Source organism: Leucopleurus acutus, assembly GCF_964270905.1.
Source record: "Leucopleurus acutus genome assembly, chromosome: 17".
Classification (NCBI taxonomy): domain Eukaryota; kingdom Metazoa; phylum Chordata; class Mammalia; order Artiodactyla; family Delphinidae; genus Leucopleurus; species Leucopleurus acutus.
Window position 1 is genome coordinate 47,894,585 of NC_139159.1, and position 18,924 is coordinate 47,913,508.

The 18,924-nt window shown below is 40.7% G+C and overlaps 1 protein-coding gene across 1 annotated transcript in view; it reads right to left on the bottom strand.

Annotated features, from left to right (window-relative positions):
- Positions 1 to 7,785: 7,785 nt before the first annotated feature.
- The window catches only part of SNX31 (sorting nexin 31), a gene marked incomplete at its 5' end in the record, with an annotated part of 62,975 nt that continues 51,836 nt past the window's right edge, over positions 7,786 to 18,924 (bottom strand). Inside the window, 4 exons of the mRNA XM_082859140.1 lie at positions 7,786 to 7,953; positions 10,464 to 10,520; positions 15,780 to 15,857; positions 18,439 to 18,552. Coding sequence (XP_082715266.1) covers positions 7,861 to 7,953; positions 10,464 to 10,520; positions 15,780 to 15,857; positions 18,439 to 18,552 — 342 coding nt within the window. The 3' untranslated portion in view covers positions 7,786 to 7,860. The remainder of the gene's footprint in view (positions 7,954 to 10,463; positions 10,521 to 15,779; positions 15,858 to 18,438; positions 18,553 to 18,924) is intronic.

Sequence of the window (18,924 nt, forward strand, 5' to 3'; positions counted from 1 at the left end):
GCCTGCCAATTCAGGGGACACGGGTTCGAGCCCTGGTCCGGGAAGATCCCGCATGCCGCAGAGCAACTAAGCCCATGTGCCACAACTACTGAGCCTGTGCTCTAGAGCCTGTGAGCCACAACTACTGAAGCCTGCGCACCACAACAAAGAGTAGCCCCTGCTCGCCGCAAATAGAGAAAGCCCATGCACAGCAATGAAGACCCAACGCAGCCAAAAATTAATTAATTAATTAAAAAAAAAGATTTCAGGCATTTCACATTTTCTTGTGCAGTGACTAATCATAAATATTAAATACTCTTTGAATTGATGACATTTATTAACCAATTTGTCATTGATGTCCTCCTTGAGGTTGTGTGTTAAGTTTATTATATCTTCATTGATGCCTGTAAATTGTGTCAAATCAGCAAAGAATTTCAGCCTTCTCCTAGTGTGTTCATACAGTTACCTCCTTTTCATTAATTGGTTTATCAAACTATCCAAGAGCCTGTTCATTACTTCTGTTCAAATGAATCTCTCCACCTTCATGAACTACTGCTTTTGTTTGATCTGAAAAAATATAGAGACCGTTAAGTGTAAGCAGTGCTGCTTTCCTTCTGGAGGCTCTGAGAATCCGTTTCCTTGCCTTCTCTAGCTTCTAGAGGCCACCTACAATCCTTGGCTCATGGCCCCTTCCTCCATGTTCAAAATCAGCAGCTTAGCATCTTTTCAGCTCTCTGACCTCTGCTTCCAACCTTGCATCTTCTCTAACTTTAATCCTCCTGCCTCTTTATAAGGACCCTTGGATTATGTTGGGCACATCTGGATAATCCAGAACAGTCCCTCCATCTCAAGGTCTTTAATTTTAATCACATCTGCAAAGTCCTTTTTACCATGTCCAAAGTCCTTTTAACATAGTCACAGATTCTGGGGATTAGGCCATGGACACCTTTAAGGGAATGTTATTCAGCCCACTGCAAGAGCCCTGAAGCTTAAACTCCATTTCCTTCAGGTAAATCTACCTTTTCTTCCTCATTACCAAAATCTGTTTGGTCCTGAGTTCTGATTGTGAGAGTTCCAACAGGGAGGAATACCTGTAATTATAACTGGGATAAGTGTTATGAAGTAAAAGAAGAGAGATGTTATATGAGGGCAAACTGTCCAGGACCTAATTTAGATGGAAGGGCAGCAATGCCTTTGAATAAGTGATATTTAACTGAGATACACAGGATGAGGAATTAATTATACAACAAACAGGGGGAGTGTTTCAGACAGAGGGGACAGCATGTGTGGCCTGGGAATAGTGATGTCAGAAGGTCAGTGTGGCTGAATTGTGTCCCTGCCATCAAATCCTCAGCACCACCACAATGAGTGGCACATAGCTGGTACTCAAGATTATTAGCTTAGCAGTTCTTAGCCCTGGCAGCACATTACAGTTGCTACAGGACTTTAAAAATACCAACACCCTAGCCGAGACCAAGTCAGAATTGTTTGGAAGTGTGGCCCAACATCCATAGTTTTTAAAGGTGCTCAGAGAATTCTAATGTGCAGTCAGGGTTAAGAGCCACTGTGTCAGATACAACCACAGGAGTAAAGAATGAAAGAATGACAGAAAATATTTGCTTGGCATAGGATTTTCTCTAAGGAGGTTTTCTTCTGTTTAAAGAAAAGAAGGGTTTTGGCCATCTTGATTATACATTCCTTTTCAGTCTTAGAAAATGCAGAAGAGTCTTTCAAAAACATTGTTAAAATAAATAAGCTACAAGGATATATCGTACAACATGGGAATATAGCCAATATTTGATAAATAACATTTGTAATATAAATGGAGTATAACCTTTAAAATTTGTGAATCACTGTGTTGTACATCTGTAACTTATATATCTACTATACCTCAATTTTTTTAAACAGAAAAAAAACACTTTGTAATAGAACGCTTATCAGAAGAGACTCAGAGTGATCTAGCAACCACCCCAGTGTAACCAGTTGTCTCAGCAGAAAGAGATGTGTTGGAATGGAGAGGTGTTTAAAAAACACACCATTATCTACAAAGGAAAGGGCATTTCTTGGTTTTGAGCTCTGTTTCCCAGAAGGCATTCCAGTTTTTGGTAGTACTAACGAATGACCATCAGAGGGAGACATGCTCCAAGAAAGCTTGGCTTCCCCCAGTCTCTAGTCTACACCAGGCTAACAAGTATCAGGTGTTTTTAACGTCACCGAGAGCTCTCAAGGCATAACCATGGAGTGAGCATGTCACAGGATTAGAGATAGGTAGCATATATTTATCTATGCCAGAGTTAGGTTCATTTCAGTTCTCCAACAGTTTAAGCATTTAAACCACCAAAAAAAAAATGAATCATGTATGTGTGTCAGGTATTGTATTTGCAAAACTAAGGAAAATTTTCCTTCAGCAGACAGTACAATTGGAAATGAAGTATCAAGCAAATCTTTCGGAAAGACATCTCTTGTCTTTTGTTAATTGCAAAGAAAACATCATAGGTCTCCTTGAATTTCTGGAGTTAAAATAACAGCTAGGGGCTTCCCTGGTGGCGCAGTGGTTGGGAGTCCGCCTGCCGATGCAGGGGACGCGGGTTCGTGCCCCGGTCCAGGAGGATCCCACATGCCACGGAGCGGCTGGGCCCGTGAGCCATGGCCGCTGAGCCTGCGCGTCCGGAGCCTGTGCTCTGCAACGGGAGAGGCCACAACAGTGAGAGGCCCGCGTACCGCAAAAAAAATAATAATAATAACAGCTAGACCCCTCGGGAATAAGGAACGAGCTTGGCTACTTGCTGAAAACCCAATTTGTTATTTTTCTTTGCATTTACCCACACATGGCAGAACCACACAGGATTTCACACATGCGTTAGATGAAATAATGTATGTGATGGGAATGTATATAGTGCCTAGCTCTAGTTAACCTTCCCTTCCAAAAGTAAAGTAACTGATCGTTAGCAAGGGAAAAGCTTTTGCAAAGATTTAAGCAAATGCATTGCTTTGCAAAGCCTTTAAATGTGACTGGTGAGAGGTGGGTTCAGTCAGGGAGGGAGAACATCTGTGTGACAGGATAGTGGATTTATTGCAGGCATTCCGTCTCACACAACTGGGGGAGGAGTCCAGGAAGTGAAGGTTTGGAAGGAGATGCTGGAGACTTATATAAAAAGTTACAAACTAGTCTGCCTGAGGGGGCCCGCTGAAGTGGGACCACAAAGGGGATCTTTAGGACCTGCTGCCTCTGTGCAGCCAGCTACTGCTGTGTGAGTCCCCCACCAAGCATCTGGTGGTGGGCCTATGCTGTGTTGCTCAGCGGGGCTAGAAGGCAAGAAGGACTGGACATGAAGTGGAGGGGGACAAGGACATGCCAGAAACTGCCAGGAACTTGCCTTTCCATGTCACTGTATCTGATTGTGAAAAGACTGTCAGAAGATAACAGCCTCTGCCTTGCTCTGTCTCCCAATTCTCCTGGAAAGTCCTCCTTGTGCTAATTTTAAACTGGAATGATACCGGAGAGGGGGCACTGGGAAACATAGTTCCCACATTAACCAAGTTGACCAACAAAACAAAACAAGAAAGCAGCACACATGTAGGCTCTTAACAACTAATTTCGCAGATGAGAAAACTAAGGGCCACATAGGTAAATTGCCTAAACTCACATTACTATCTCAAAGCAGAAGCAAACTCAGAATTCAAGTCAGAGGGGTAATCTTCCACTCCACTATCATGCCTCTCATCCTTGGTGGTACTTAAGTATTTCAAGAAAAAAGGTAGAAAAATTTCATGCATCACTTCTGAGTTCCCTCAATAGGCTAAGAGTCTTTGAGTAGCCAGTGTAGCATCACTAGGCATAAATCAGACTATCTTGCCAAGACTATGTCTGGGCATCTGGGTTACAGGGGCTCTTTGATGAGAAGTTATGCTTGTGTCCACCAGATCTCAAAATCATTGAGTAATGAGATATGAGCTATTAGGCATGTGGTGGATCATCTTACTTGGGGTGTAGGATTATGTGAGAACTTGGATTCCAAACCACCTAAGAATTGATTGCCCAGACAGCACTGTTGCGTATCATAGAAAACATCAATAAAGACTCTGCAAAGTGCCTAAGAAATTATGATGTCCATATATTTGATCATTTCCTTTATACTTCAAAACAAGCACCAGAAACTCATCAAGTCAAAGGTTTGTAAATTTTTTCAGAAACGGACAAGGAAGGGTAAAAGGAGATAACATGGGAAAGTCCAGGCTAGCTTTGCCTTTTTCTATTCCTTTCTGGCGCCGGGTTTCTTTCTAACCCTTTAATATTCTCACTCCTTAGAAACCACGCTAGTTCAGGGATTGTTACATCTGGCCAAAGAAAAGCCAAGGAAGGGCTCGTACTGATCCCAGAAGGCTCTGAGATGTCTTCTTGGTCCAGATAACAGGCAGTTTAGAAGATTCCAGCAACCTGTGTTGTTCAAGGGTCCGCTTCAGCCCTAGAATGACACTTAGCTCACCCCAGGGGCTCAAACCAAACGGAAATTTTAGGCTGAGGGATCTTAACTCTCATCTTAGTCTCACAACAAACTCCTGGTGATCATTCAAACAGAAGCAAAGCACATCTTTTTAGTCTTGAAATATACTCCAGGAAGTGAATTTTATCAGAACTGGCCTCAATTCCACTCTCTTTCTCTCAAAACACTGATCCTGTGGTTTCATTTTCATCTTCACAAAATTTTTTTTTTTGCCATATGTGGGCCTCTCACTGTTGTGGCCTCTCCCGTTGCAGAGAACAGGCTCCGGACGCGCAGGCTCAGCGGCCATGGCTCACGGGCCCAGCCGCTCCGCGGCATGAGGGATCTTCCCGGACCGGGGCACGAAGCCGTGTTCCCTGCATCGGCAGGCGGACTCTCAACCACTGCACCAGCAGGGAAGCCCAGCACATGTACGTTTTGTAGGGTCGTCTCTAGCTAACCATATGGGCTTTCCTTGTGTAATATTTTAGAAGAGGTTAGACATTCAGTTGATTTAAAGGCACTGACCCTAGTGGTTTTGCACTGCTCTTGCACCAAATGTGGTTTCTCTCCTGGAAATGTGCGAACACAGAGTTGGCTGTACTTCCTAATGGGTTTTCCATCTGTCCACATGAGCACATATTTGATGGGGTCTGTAGAGCAGTTGTCCGGGTAACCTATTTGGTTTTCTGCAAATTAAGATCCCTTAGCTCTTCTTAAAATCACTCTGAGGGGGAACGTAAGATAATTTCTAGTTTACATATTTCACATAAAATTTGCTTCCCGATTGTCCACATGGGGACCTGTGCAAGCCATAAGCTCACCACATACTGGTGGCTTTGGCAAGCACGTCAGCTCATCAAACAAAGCCCGCGCGTGCTTCCCTCCATGGGACGCAAAGGGGCTCGGACCTCTGGGCCTAACTACAATTTAATCATCTCTGTCCTTTTTTTCTCATAATTATTTTTGTGAAATTTTGAAACCCAAGTGTGTTTGCCCCCGGGCAGAGTGCTTATGACAGTTATTTTAGGAGTTTAAACCTCAGCAGAAACGAATACATGTGTCTACACGTGGAGAGAAGTGATGTTGGTGAATGTAGATGTAGCAGGAGAAGATCTGGCTGAGTGGGGACCATGAGGGGTGAATCTATAGATTAAACCATATGCTAATTTGCAAAGCCATGTTGCACCCCTTAGGAGTTACTTGAAGGAATTCAACCGTTGCCTACCTTTATAACTCACGCCCTGCATGATGTCTTCTCCCCTGCTGGATGGCTGTGCTGTTGGGAAGGTCCCGACCCAGTAACAGCACTTGAAGAGTGAAGGCATCACCCCCAGCAGAGACGGGGTCTCACTCTCCATCTTCTCTCGGAGGCTGCAGCAGGGCAGGACGCTCTGACAGGTGGAACTTAGGCTTTTTACTCAACGATGGAAGTGCTTCAATCCACAAGTGATTGAAACTCCCAACGCCATCTAGAGAAAGGCCCAGTAACCCCCAAAGGGGCTAACAGCTCCTTCTTCTCTTGCATAGCTGTGAGGAATTTTATTTTCTGCTCTCTCAGTTCCTTTATTCTTCATGTTATATACTGTGGAATGTACTTCATCACTTGTATTTTTCTTCACTTGTATTATTCTGATATTGATGATAATCTCAATGTCTTGGAAAAAAAACTATTAAATTCAACGTTTCAATTTTTGCCATCTTCAAATGGGGATAAATTGCTCTATTATATTATAGGGATGCTGCAGTCGTGTACGCATATATACTGATCCCTCTTTCCTCTTATCTCCTAATCACTCCCTTAATCTCAAACTTTGCTAGCACAGTTGCTTATCCTTCCCTAAACACTGTACTCACTGTCCCATCAGTGTCTATCCTTTCCTTTTACATGTGTGCCCCCATCTCTGCCTCTACTTGTCTCTACTCTTTCTTCAAAGTCCCTCTTCCCCTCAGGCCTTCCTGACTCACCCCACCCACCGACTTCCTATGACACACAGGTCCACACTACACATTGGACACCTACTCCATGCTGTCTTGGATTACTCGCAATTATGTGTCAAGTTGCAACATATGAAATGGGTAACATTCAACTATTTTTGACCTACAAAACAGCAGTTACATATGGTTCAATCTAATATATGCATCTTCTCACCCCAAATACAAATTCTCTTTGCATTCCTAGGGTCTTCAATAGATTCTTATACAGTGTAGGCATTTGCTATTAAATAGACTTTGACTATTGCTAAACTGGCGAAATAGAGGATAAGCTTCTATTTTAATCTGAAAATGTATCCTAGCCCATTAATACACTCACCACGGGTGATCTGGGATGTTTATGATTCCCCCTTGCAAAAATGTCCCACTACAGCCTAAAATATAAAACTTTACGGCGCTAGAAGTTATGGCTAGAGACATTGCTTTATAAATATTATAGGGCTTTAAAAGATTCTACACTTCAAAAAATGATTCACAGAATTTTCATCAATAAATTCTATGTTCACTAGAATCTATTTCATATTTATTATATAGTTACACAACCCAGTTAGAAAAGAACATTATAATATCACACTTTACCTAATTATATTGATTCCTCTGTCCCTCTCCCTGACTGCAATCTTAGTTCTATATATAATTCTATTAATTAATGATGAACTGAAACTGGATAAGAAAAAGTCTAGAGAAAAGGTATACATAGTTTTAAAGCTAAGGTATCTGATATCAAGTGCAGGGCCCCATTGGCTTCCAAAATAAAAATATTCAAACTAGTGTCATGACTATTGAGCTGAATTCAGTATTCTAAGAACAGAATACAACTACAACAGTGGAGAAACAGAGAACTGGGCAGCCTATTACTTGGAGCACATCCATATTGGTAGGCTCAGAATTATATAAGGAAACAAATTGGTATTTCATCAACTCCTTGCTCTGGTGATGGATTAGTGAAGTCCAGATTTCTTTTTCAATGATTCCTTTTCTTAGAGCCACAGCTGATGAGTCATGCCCTCAGATCTTAACCCAAAATGCATTTTTAGTGTTTTATATTAAGCCTTTCATTCATGCAATATCAGAACATATAAAAGGTTTCATGAAGCCAGGTACATATCTATCTTAGGGGAAAAAAAACCCCAACGAGCTTTGTACTAATTGGTTCAGATTTGCCATTTGTCACATATAAGTCACTAAAAACAAACTATATAACTTCATTTTGCATTTCCCTTTAATCTTGAGATGAGCAGAGTTCTGAAGTAGTCTTGATGAATATGGTCCATCTTAATGTGAAAAAAATGGGAAGGAGTCACATTTCTTCCACTGGTGGTAGGAAGCCTACTTTCAACCCCCAAGCTCTCTCATGGTCAAGACAGCCTTTGAGAACATTTTAAAAAGTTAGACTTTCTCTTCAAAGACCTTCTTCCTTTATGGTCCCCAAACCACAGTCAACTTCAGCTTTCTTAATCTTGCTTTTTCTTGGCAGAAAACTAGAATAGTCTTTCTGTTACGAAGTAAACAGAGAGGTTAGAAATATATATGAGAGGAAATAATTTCCATCACAACAATAATAGTTAAAAAGCCAAAGTTTAAAATAATATAAAAAAGGCAACTAAAAGGTTGTATCTGTTAAGCACTGGTTGTTTTAAATGGCTTTATCGTGTAGAAGCTTTGTTTCCGAGGTAGCTATACATCTGTTAGTGCTGAGTGCTTTCTACAGGTATGGAGGGGTATGCGTGTCCAGAGCACCTTTCCAGGCACTGGGATCTCTCCAGGTAACACTTGAACTCTGCCTCTCTTGTCTTTTTCCCCTCTCTTAAAGACATGTGACTTTCAATTGTTAACTTCACCCAAAACCTTTAGTGCACATCCCACACAAAGTTTTAAAAAGTATTATAGTTATTTTAAAATATTTTAAGAAGTTACGGTTGCTGCAAACCTTCAGTAAGTGAACAGTTGGCTTTCAGTGTTTATAAAATCTCTAAGACAGGGCCATGGAGAGTGGACTTTGGCCCTGGTGAGATAAATGTGTGGCAGCTCACCAGGCAGAGCAGCTAAATTTTTTTTTTCTCTGAGATATTTGTCTTGATAGAGAGGCCCCATGGCAGAGTGGTTAAAGGAACAAATAAACTTTATTTGTTAAATAACAAATAAAGACTGCTTGGGTACGGAAACTAACTCCATCATTTACCAGCTGTGTGACCTTGGGCAAGTTACTTAACCTTTCTGTGTTTTCAGTTCCCTTGGCTACAAACCAAGGATAATAATAATACTTGGGTTGCTGTGAAGATTAAATGAGTTATATGCGGAAAGCAACTATAACAGTGCCTAGCTCAGGATAAGCTCTCTATAAAGGTTGGCTAAAATAAGTTGGAATTCAATATAATTGGCTACCAGGCCCCCTTCCGATATGCTGGCCCTGCTCAGAGCATGAGGGAGGTTTGCCTCCTTTAGCATTGCTGCTCACCCATGCTGACTATTGTGTTGTCTGTTGTTCTAGGACAGTGGCTCTCAAACTCAAACATGCATCAGACTCAACTGGAGGGCTTGCTAAATACTGATTGCTGGCCCCCAACCCCAGAGTTTCTGATCCAGTAAGTTGGGGGCCTGAGAATTTGAATTTCTAGTAAGTTCCCGAGGGATGGTGACCCGTCCGGTCTAGGGACTCCACTCTGAGAACCACTGTTTTAGGATAATAGTTCCAATCCTGGCTGTACTTTAGACCACGTGGGGAGCTTTAAAAAATTCTGCTGCCACGTCCCTCAGATCAGTTAAATCAGAATCTTTGAGGGTGCAGCCCAGCCATCATTAGTGTTTCGAGCTCTCCAGGAGACAATATGCAGCCAGGGTTGAGAACCACAGCTCTATGCCGTCACTATGCTGCCGAAATGGATGAATTTAAGTGACGGAGTGATTTTACAGATAAAGAAGCTGAAGCTTGGTGCAGTGTTTCCCATTGGAGTTCTTGCTATAAATGCTGATTTACTGAATCCATCTTTTGGGGTGAGGCCCAGGAATTTGCATTTCAGTAAGTACCCCAAGAGTCCCTTATACACATTTAGTTTTTTGATCTGCCTGAAGACACACAGCCAGGAATTGGTGGAGTTCTCACCTCCTGTCTCTGATGTAAGCAGCCAGAAATGCTGTTATTATGTAGGAGAGACAGCTCTGCATTTAATCTGTTTTTTAAATTTTTCTCTGAGCTCATTCACTCAAGGAAGGACCTTATATATTTATAAATACTGTACTTATATACTATCTTTATATACACAGCAGACTCTGTGACAGGAGCTGGACCAATAATAAATCCCATTCAAATGCTACTTAGAGGCTACCTTTATTTTGTTCACCCACACTAGGATTTGAACCTTGAAAGGAAGAGTTAGTTAAGGGCACGGCTCTGGAATCAGACTGCCTGCTTCCTCCTACCATTGATAACTGTACAGCCTGGAGCAAGTCACCTAACTCTCTGTGCCCCAATTTCCTCAGCTGATTTACAGGATCATGGTAAGGATAAATGCATTAATCCACAGAAAAGTGCTTCGAACAGTGCCTGGCAATGAGTGTCTATTAATGCTTTCTATTATGATATTTATTGTTATTGCTATCTGCACAGCAGACCCAAATGCTTGAAAAAGTAGTTTATAAACTTAAAAGTTCTTTTATACAGAGTTCACCACAGAAAGTCGATGAAACTAAAATATACAAACTAGAAAGAGGATTTTTAAAAAATGTATGGAGTGTGGAAGAAAATTACTGAAGAATTTTGTATGCTTCTTGGAAGTTTTCTATATATAAATTCAGGAAAGTATTTCTCCTCGCCCAACTGGGTGCCACGGTAAAAAATACTGTTTCTATGATGGTTGTCCAACTGGACCAGCGTATATGGAGGAGCTTCTGTGAAAGACAATTCTGGCTTAACTTTAAAAGTAGAATGACTGGTTACTTAAAGGGGAAAAACGGGCAGATTTATCAGAATTATAATATATCCATTACATAATTTTACTCACAGACCTGGCTTTGTTGACTGTGGTGTTTTTTACTTTTGCCTTGTTCTGGAACTTCAATCTGCTAAACAGATTAGTGAAATGTCAGTCAGCACAGCCGGAGAAGCGAGCACACAAATAATCTATTTAACCAGCACATTTCTCCTTCCACAATAATCCTCTTAATGGTCCCGAAGGCTGCCAGTCAGCAGGACACCTGCTCATCGTCTGCACAGGCCCCCTTCGTTTGCCAGTATCTCAGCGTTGCGGAAATTGAGTCCCCAAAAGTGAAGTGAAGCTTAATGTTTAACATTGGTGGCTGCCTGTGGATTTTGTGATTTAACACAGCTTTTAAAAGGACTTCACACGAAATGAACTCCTAAATCCACAAATAAGCCACAGAGCTCCAATCCATACGCTGAACCAAAGCCAGATGGGGCTTTGATTAATCAAAGAGCATCATTAATCAAACCGAAGTTTAAAATACTTGAATATATCTCATGCACATAAGGTAAACTTAATATAACGGTCAGGGGCCCAGCAGAAAACAGATGGCCCACTCCTGGGGCAGCTGAGGGGAGTTTCTAAAAGGAACTGCCTAATGGAGGTGTGGGGAAGATTCAAGTGAATCAGTGACGGGGTGTGGGAGCCCTCAGAGGCTAGCAGTGAGGGGCTAAGGAGGGTGGGAGTAATTCTTACCGCTTCTAGGCCTGAAGGGGCGAGGGCAGCAGCTGGTACTGGAACCAGAGTGGCCGCTGCAGCAGGGAGGAGAGGTCACCTACAGGAGCTGTGGCCCTCAATAGAGGGCCGGGCCAACCCCAGAGACCCAGCTGGGACAGAGTTGGAGAAATAAATACCCCAGTCTCCATTTTCTCCCACTCTCCAACCTCACTGGGTTTCCCCCTGGGTGACACCGGTCAGTCGGAGGCTGGAGGTCAGAGGGCAAGGCCACAGCACACAAAGGTCAGTCTCCTAGCCAGGGTTTAGGGGAAAGTGCTCTTAGACTCTCCTTATAGAAAAAGAAAAGAACAGCTATTAAACAACTATGCATTATGTGCGTATCTCAACTTATCACTCTGTAATCCTGAATGTTTCTGTACTAATTGCCTTTCTCCTTCCACAAATAAACTTCTTAACACTGGATTCTCAGTTTCTAGCCACTGTATGGTAAACATAGGCATTGGTAAATGACAGAATGAGGGGCTGAATTAACTAAGTTTTTTATTCTTGCTTATTATTCATGAGACTATAGAGTGGGACATTACAAAATAAGTGGGATAAATAACATGACACTGCAAAAGAGCATTATCTTTTAACTTAATTTTGCCATAAAATACATTGCTTTGAAGGATACGTAGGACTTCCTTTAGGTTAATATTCTCAACAGAGATAGTTATATAGTTGAAGCCTATTTCAATAGTTTCAAAAAATCATTATTAGGTCTTGGTAAATGAGAAATTAATGTTCTGATATCTTATGTGCTTCATTATTATTATTTTACGATATTACATTATAGTTTGTAAGTAGACTTGTGTGACGAAATACAGAAGTTGGGAGAAACCTCCCAGAATTTTTCTCTCTCCTAGTCTCCTTCCCCTCCCCCTCCCCATGTAGAAATGAAATAAAATAGAACCCACTACAAATGTTAAGCAATTTCTGATATAATCAGTTTCCTTGACTTATTTCAATAGGCTTTATATATTTTATATACTGGGGTAATAAAGTTGGGGGAAAAAGGTAATCCTTTTTTCATAATGCAGTATTCCTGCACTCTCTCTCTCATCAACAGAATTTCTGTTAATAATATAACCCTTCATTCCTGCACAGTAACTTCCCCCTGGCTCTCTAAAACTTTGTCCTCCTGCTGTGCTCAGACCATTCTTGTGATGACTGTAATGTCAGTACATTTTCCGTTTTCTGAACTGGACCAGCTATGCAAAGGCTACCATTCTTGGGACATCAGATAGCACTGACCTTGGTGTTTCCCCTTCTCATCACATAGCAGAAGCACACTTCAAAGCACCCATCTCTGAATTCAATGGCCTTTTACATAGTCTGATCTTGCCCCAAATGAAAGAGGAGTGGAGAGAGAAATATTTATGGCAATGGTAGTTGGGGAGGGGATGGGAGGTATGAGGCAAGCTGGAATCAGAATGCTACCTGTTCTTTGCCATTTTTCGGAAAACCAATTTAGAGATTCAGACCCACTGAAGATGGTAGAGCAGAAAGGTCTCTGGTGACATCATGGAGTCACCATCCCAGCCCCAGACTGCCTACTTCTTGGCTTCTTTTAGATGAGAGAGAAACAAACTTTTATTTTCTCCAAGACACTTATTTTGTCTTGTTTTTTGTTACAGGAAGCCAAATCTACTCCTAACTAATAGACTTTATTTTCAGATAAAATAATCCTTTAATTCTGTTCTAGTTACAAGTAGCAAATATTAAAAAAAAAAAAATTTAGGTTTTTGTGTAGGAGCATAGCTCTAAGAAGAATGTTACACTTCTTTTTCCCTTTCTGGTTTTCAATTAATACTGTCTGAAGAATTTAACATGTTTTTTGCTGGGTGTTTACATTTTTCTTTAGTGCATTTTTTGACTTCAAATTTTAATGATCTCTTCATAAATGGTTCAAGTCTTACCTTTGAAAGCATTGCTTAAAGCTAACTAAGCTAATTAACTTTGTTAGCACTGAATTTCTTCTTTCACTCCTTCCTTCTTACCAGGATAAAACAGTACTATTTAATCTCCCTAGGGACCATCTGCTTTATTTATGGAGCTCATTTGGTTACAGTTTTCTTAATTTCTCTTTCCTTCCCCCGATTCTTCACAATTATCAAAATCTTAGAATTTATTCTGCCTTGCAAATTATAGAATTTATTCTGCCTTGCAAATTAGAGACCTCTGTTTCTTAGTCCATACAAGCCTTCTATAAGCGATAGGTGCCAGTTCAGATGTTATGTGTTTACCTAGAAAATGAGTGAATGTCACAGTCAAACATTTATATGGCTACTTTAAGCTCCATAAAATGACTTGTTCTCATCAATTGTGCTTTGTGAGGAGGTCTAGAACTTAGTCGAAGTTCAAACAGCTGATCTGTCTGTTCTATTTCCCTTCCAGGGTCTCATTCTACCCAGGGGTTTGTACATGGAATTCCAGACTAAAATGTGGACTATTCCTACAACATCCAATTTTCAAGAGGAAGGGTCTTAACTTTTCTTTCTAAGAACCAAAATAAGGGAAGAAATAAAGACTTCGTGGAAATAAAACTTGAATATTTGGATAAAGCAGTACAAGTTTTATTGACTACCATGCTGATTTTGCTGTCAGCCACTGGGATAACTATAGATTTTAATTTGCGTGTAAATCCAAGGAATGTGGTAGTGTGCTTGTTTTTCTTTAAAACTTTAAATAGACTACTACCTTCTCCTATTATAGAGCAAACTCTTTTGCTATTCACTGTACAAGTATTTCCTGCATCAAATAGCTTACACTTTACTGAACCACGTTTGAGAGTAGTTCTCCCTTTTAATGGGACTACTTTAATTACTTTTCTCTCGCTGTCTCTCTGTATCTGTCTCTCTCTCTCCCTACATATATATATACACACACATATGTATAATGACATGATATATTTATGTTTATACATATTTATCATATATATATGTAGATATGTAAATTGGAGCCTAAGAGGGTCCATCCTGCCTAGGAGGTTAGATTTTATTACTCTTTTAAAAAGAGCATCCTTGGGACTTCCCTCGTGGCGCAGTGGTTAAGAATCCGCTGCCAATGCAGGGGACTCAGGTTCAATCCCTTGTCCAGGAAGATCGCACACACCATGGAGCAACTAAGCCCATGTGCCACAACTACTGAGCCTGTGCTCTAGAGCCCACAAGCCACAACTACTGAGCCCACGCACCACAACTACTGAAGCCTGTGTGCTCTAGGGCCTGCGTGCCACAACTACTGAGCCAGTGTGCTGCAACTACTGAAGCTCGCGTGTCTACAGCCTGTGCTCTGCAACAAGAAAAGCCACCACAATGAGAAGCCCGTGCACCACAATGAAGAGTAGCCCCCGTTAGCCGCAACTGGAGAAAGCCCATGCGCAGCAACGAAGACCCAACACAGCCAAAAAAAAAGAAAAAAAAAAGACACGTGCTTAATTAAAAAATAAAAAAGCATCCTTGATTCTTTCATTGCTTTGATTTGCTACTTTCTAGTACATTTTGAAGCGTTCGAACACCAAGGGGCAGTGAATTTTATCTTCCCTGGGAAAATATTTTCAGTTCTAGAAGAAAGAGAAGTTAAGTATAAAATGCACGTTTTTTCTTAGAAAAAAGCTGCTAAGTCAAGTAAAGATCAATGTTAAACTAATGGTATTATCCACCCTTTTATAAAACACTAAAATTAAATGAAAACATTAGGGAAAGTTTTCAAATATTTTCTTCTCCCGTTGCAGAGCACAGGCTCCGGACGCGCAGGCTCAGCGGCCATGACTCACCGGCCCAGCCGCTCCGCGGCATGTGGGATCTTCCCGGACTGGGCCATGAACCCGTGTCCCCTGCATCGGCAGGCGGACTCTCAACCACTGAGCCACCAGGGAAGCCCCTCTGTTGTATTTTTAAAGACCAGTGTACTATTCTGCAAGAGAATTATGTTTATAAATATCAACCAAGCATTAGTATTTGTAATCATTTTTTTATTTAAAACCAAACTGTACTATCTTATTTGGGACAAGCTTTTTAATGATGGTGACAAGGCAAGTAGAAAGTTTAAAATCTCAAGAACTCTCTTTACAGCACCAACACTTTCAGTGAGTAATTAGGCCTTTATTGAAGGGATGAAGACTAGAAAAACAAAGTAAATTTTACATTGAGGAAAAATTATAGCCTTGAGAGCTTCTTTTACTCAATGGCTTCTCCAAACTGCTAAAGGCATTTTAATTTGGCACAGTGGAAGTTTTAAGAGGCTGTGAGTTCTTTCTAGAGATAAAACTGCAGAGCTTATGTAAGCTCATCGCTGCTGTGTTAAAGACCTCTTAAGATCCTGTCTTTATGATGCTGCTTTTGTGGTAAATCTGGAGTCTTCCGTTTGGGGGAAGGCAGAAATACAAGGATACAGAGTATAGGATTAGAGAGTTCTCAGCAATCCAAGGACGACTTCTCCTTGGAAAACATGGCTTGCATTCTGAAGACTGAGCTCCCAGAAGGCAGGGAAGCTCACTTCTGGGCAGTTGGGTTCTTCCCTTGAGGACCAGACTTGCTGGCCCAGGGAATTCATCAGTATAGTTTAGTGTCAGCTGATGGTGGAAATAAAGTGAAACATATACACAGATAAGAGCACTTACCATTTCTGGATTCTCTGCAGCTTGCTTTACCATCTTTTCTGAGATCATCTTTTTCAAGCAGCTACTCAGCAAAAAAGCCTAAGAAATAAAGAACTCTCTCAATTGAAGAGATCCTTATTCTCTTCCTTCCCTCTTCATACAGCAAAGCAGATTTTGTGCTCTGACCTACAACAGTATGCTTTTAAGAATTTAGAGTTCTTCTTTAACTTTCGTTAATTTGCATAAGATATAATTAGCAAATAACCATAAATTTTCTCAATTACATGGATATATTTGCAGTAATTTTTTAAAAGGTAGATTAAAAATGACCAGGATCTCATTATTAACCTTTTTACCTTTCAAAACTCCCCCCTTACATCCCATTTTTTTTCTATTACTTTGTAAACAGCTCATGTCTTATGAGCAACAAATAATAAAAACTGCTTATAATTGCAATAAATCAACTGACGATGGTCAACCTTATATTTAACTGTATGCATAATAACTGAGAGACCTATTATTAGGCATACATACTAACCTGTTTGAAAGAATGTATTAGTACCTTATGGCTTTTACTGAACTAAAGACAAAATTAGTTGTTTCTCTTCATTTTTAAATTTTCTGGTATTTTTAATCATTCACTGTCAAGACTGTCAGTTGCCGCCAACATCACCTGTAGCTTACTGCTGACTCATCACTGTTAGTGCTAAGACACACGTGTCATCCATCTTGCTGCACAAAAACCGGGGCTTCCTTTTTCCAGGAACTTCACCCCATGTGCCAAATTTAAGGTTCCCTGTGATTTTCCCATTTGCTCCTTTCCCACAAATCCTTTTTTTCCCCTCTTTTTTCTGCTCTCAACTCTTGGCTTGTTCTTTTCTTATTCAGCCCGGCTGAGGTTTGAGACAACTGAAGCTCAAAGCTTGAGGCTATAGAACTTTAGTATAAATTTGTGCTCAAGGATGGTCACTGAACTCCTATACAAAGTTACAGAAATATGTAGGTTAGGATTCTGCTATAAGCCAGGTAAGGTTTGTTAAATATGAAGGGACTGAGCTTCCGTTTAAAGGGATCGGGAACGATTTGGGCCCCATCCCTCTTTTGTATTTTCAAGGCACACAAGCCACATTTCTGTCTTTTGCAGAAGTAGCCCTTGGGTGCATATCAAAAAACCCACACTCCAAAGGAAATAAGACCTTACCAGGAATCCTTTAAAAGAATGTTCATTGCACCTCTCTATAGTGGCTTAAACTCATTTGCCTCAAACTAGATTAAAAGACCATAATAAAATTTAACTACTGCACATAACATTCTAGCGGAAGGGCGTGGTTTCACTGCCAAAATCTCTCTGTGTCTCTCCAAGTGACTGCAGATCTCGCCTTGGCAAACCATCCTATCATTTCCCTAAGAATGTTTTCTATTTAAGGTGAACCTGGGTAGACATTTCTTTAACCTAGGATGTTGGTTTAGTACTTTGTGTTTTTCAGAGGACATTGATATCTATTATCTCCTGATCAGCACTGTACCAGTAGGGAGTTGAAAGGGAGCTTTGTGCCTGAGACCAGAATGCTCCATGGAACACAGAAGTGAGTATGATCGCCAGGGACTCAAGTTGAATATAATGTTGATGCAAAGATTACTTTGATATTTTGGTTTCATTTTAGAACTTTTGTAATTTTGACTCCAAATTGAAATAGTTTATCTCGGTAAAAAGAATTTTCAATTGGATTTGGCATTTAGAAAATTAGATTTTTTAATGGATTTTTTATTTCAATTATTTCAAATTTACTTCAAATTTAATTACTGCTACCCAACAGCCATTGTTCCTTCTTCCCTCATAACAGAACACTGATTTTGGAAGTGCCCAGCTCTAGACAGTGATGCTTATTCTAAACTGATCATGAATCCAGTTCCTCTATCATGAATCCAGTTCCCAGCTCTAGACAGTGATGCTTATTCTAAACTGATCATGAATCCAGTTCCTTATTCTAAACTGATCATGAATCCAAGCTAAATGCTTGATTCCCAGACTCCCTTGCAGCTAGGAGTGCTCATGTGACCCAGTTCCAGCCAATGAGACAAAATGGAAAGTCTACTGGGGGGCTTCTGGGGTAAGGCTTTTGCCTTCCAGATAAAAGGGATAGATTTTATCTACTTGGAAAATGCCAAAAGAATTATAGAGATGCCAATCATTTGCCTCCAGTATTCTTATTAAATGAGATGACAAATATCTGTATTGTCTAAGCCATGGGTTGGCAAACAAATCTAGCCACCCCACCTCTATTTATAAATAAAGTTTTATTGAAACGCCCATTCATTCATGTATTGTCTGTGGCTGCTTTTGTGCTACAATAGAGTTGAGTAGTTGCAACAGAGGCCATATGAACCTCAACACCTAAAATATTCACCAACTGGTTCTTTGAGAAAAAGTTTAATGACCCATGGTCTAAGTCACTGTTAGTCAAGTCTTCTGTTACTTGGTAACTAAATTCATTTCTAACTGATATGAAAGCTTTGGTGACTAGTAAAATAAAACAAAATAAATGACATTACAGGCTCAAAGGAGCATGTGTAGCGCACTCTAGTACTCTGCTCCAGTTGGGTTAGGGCTTTGTCCACCCCAGAGTGCAAGAGAGCATTTTAGCACAGAAGGTTCTCCTGCTCTGCCCTAAGAACTTACCTGTTTGGTGTAAATAACGAACCACTGCCAGTGACTCTCCTCACTATACTGAAACCTGAGCTCTAAGTTCTGGTTGAGAGTTTGCTGGGGCCCATCTGTATCCAGCAGAGTCCCCTATAAAGGAAAAGATATTATTTGATATTCAGTAGGAATGTAAGTGGCTATTACGTGCTGGGCAAAATATCAAAACAAGTGAGACTATTCCTATTCTCAAGAAACTATAAATTCAATCTATTTGGGAGCCATTAAAGCAAATCATCATAGTGTGATATAATAAGTATCAATATTATAAGGGAAATGAATACAGGTCTATGGAAGTAAATAGGATGGACACCTAATCCAGACTAGGATGTAAAGGAAGGCTGGCAGAGGCTGCGGGGGGGTGGGGTGGGGGTAGGGGGTGGGGTGGGGGGTGGGGGGAGGGGGCAGTGTTATTTGAGCAGAAGTAGAAATTATCCAAGTTTGTTGTATGTTTTTTTGGGGGGA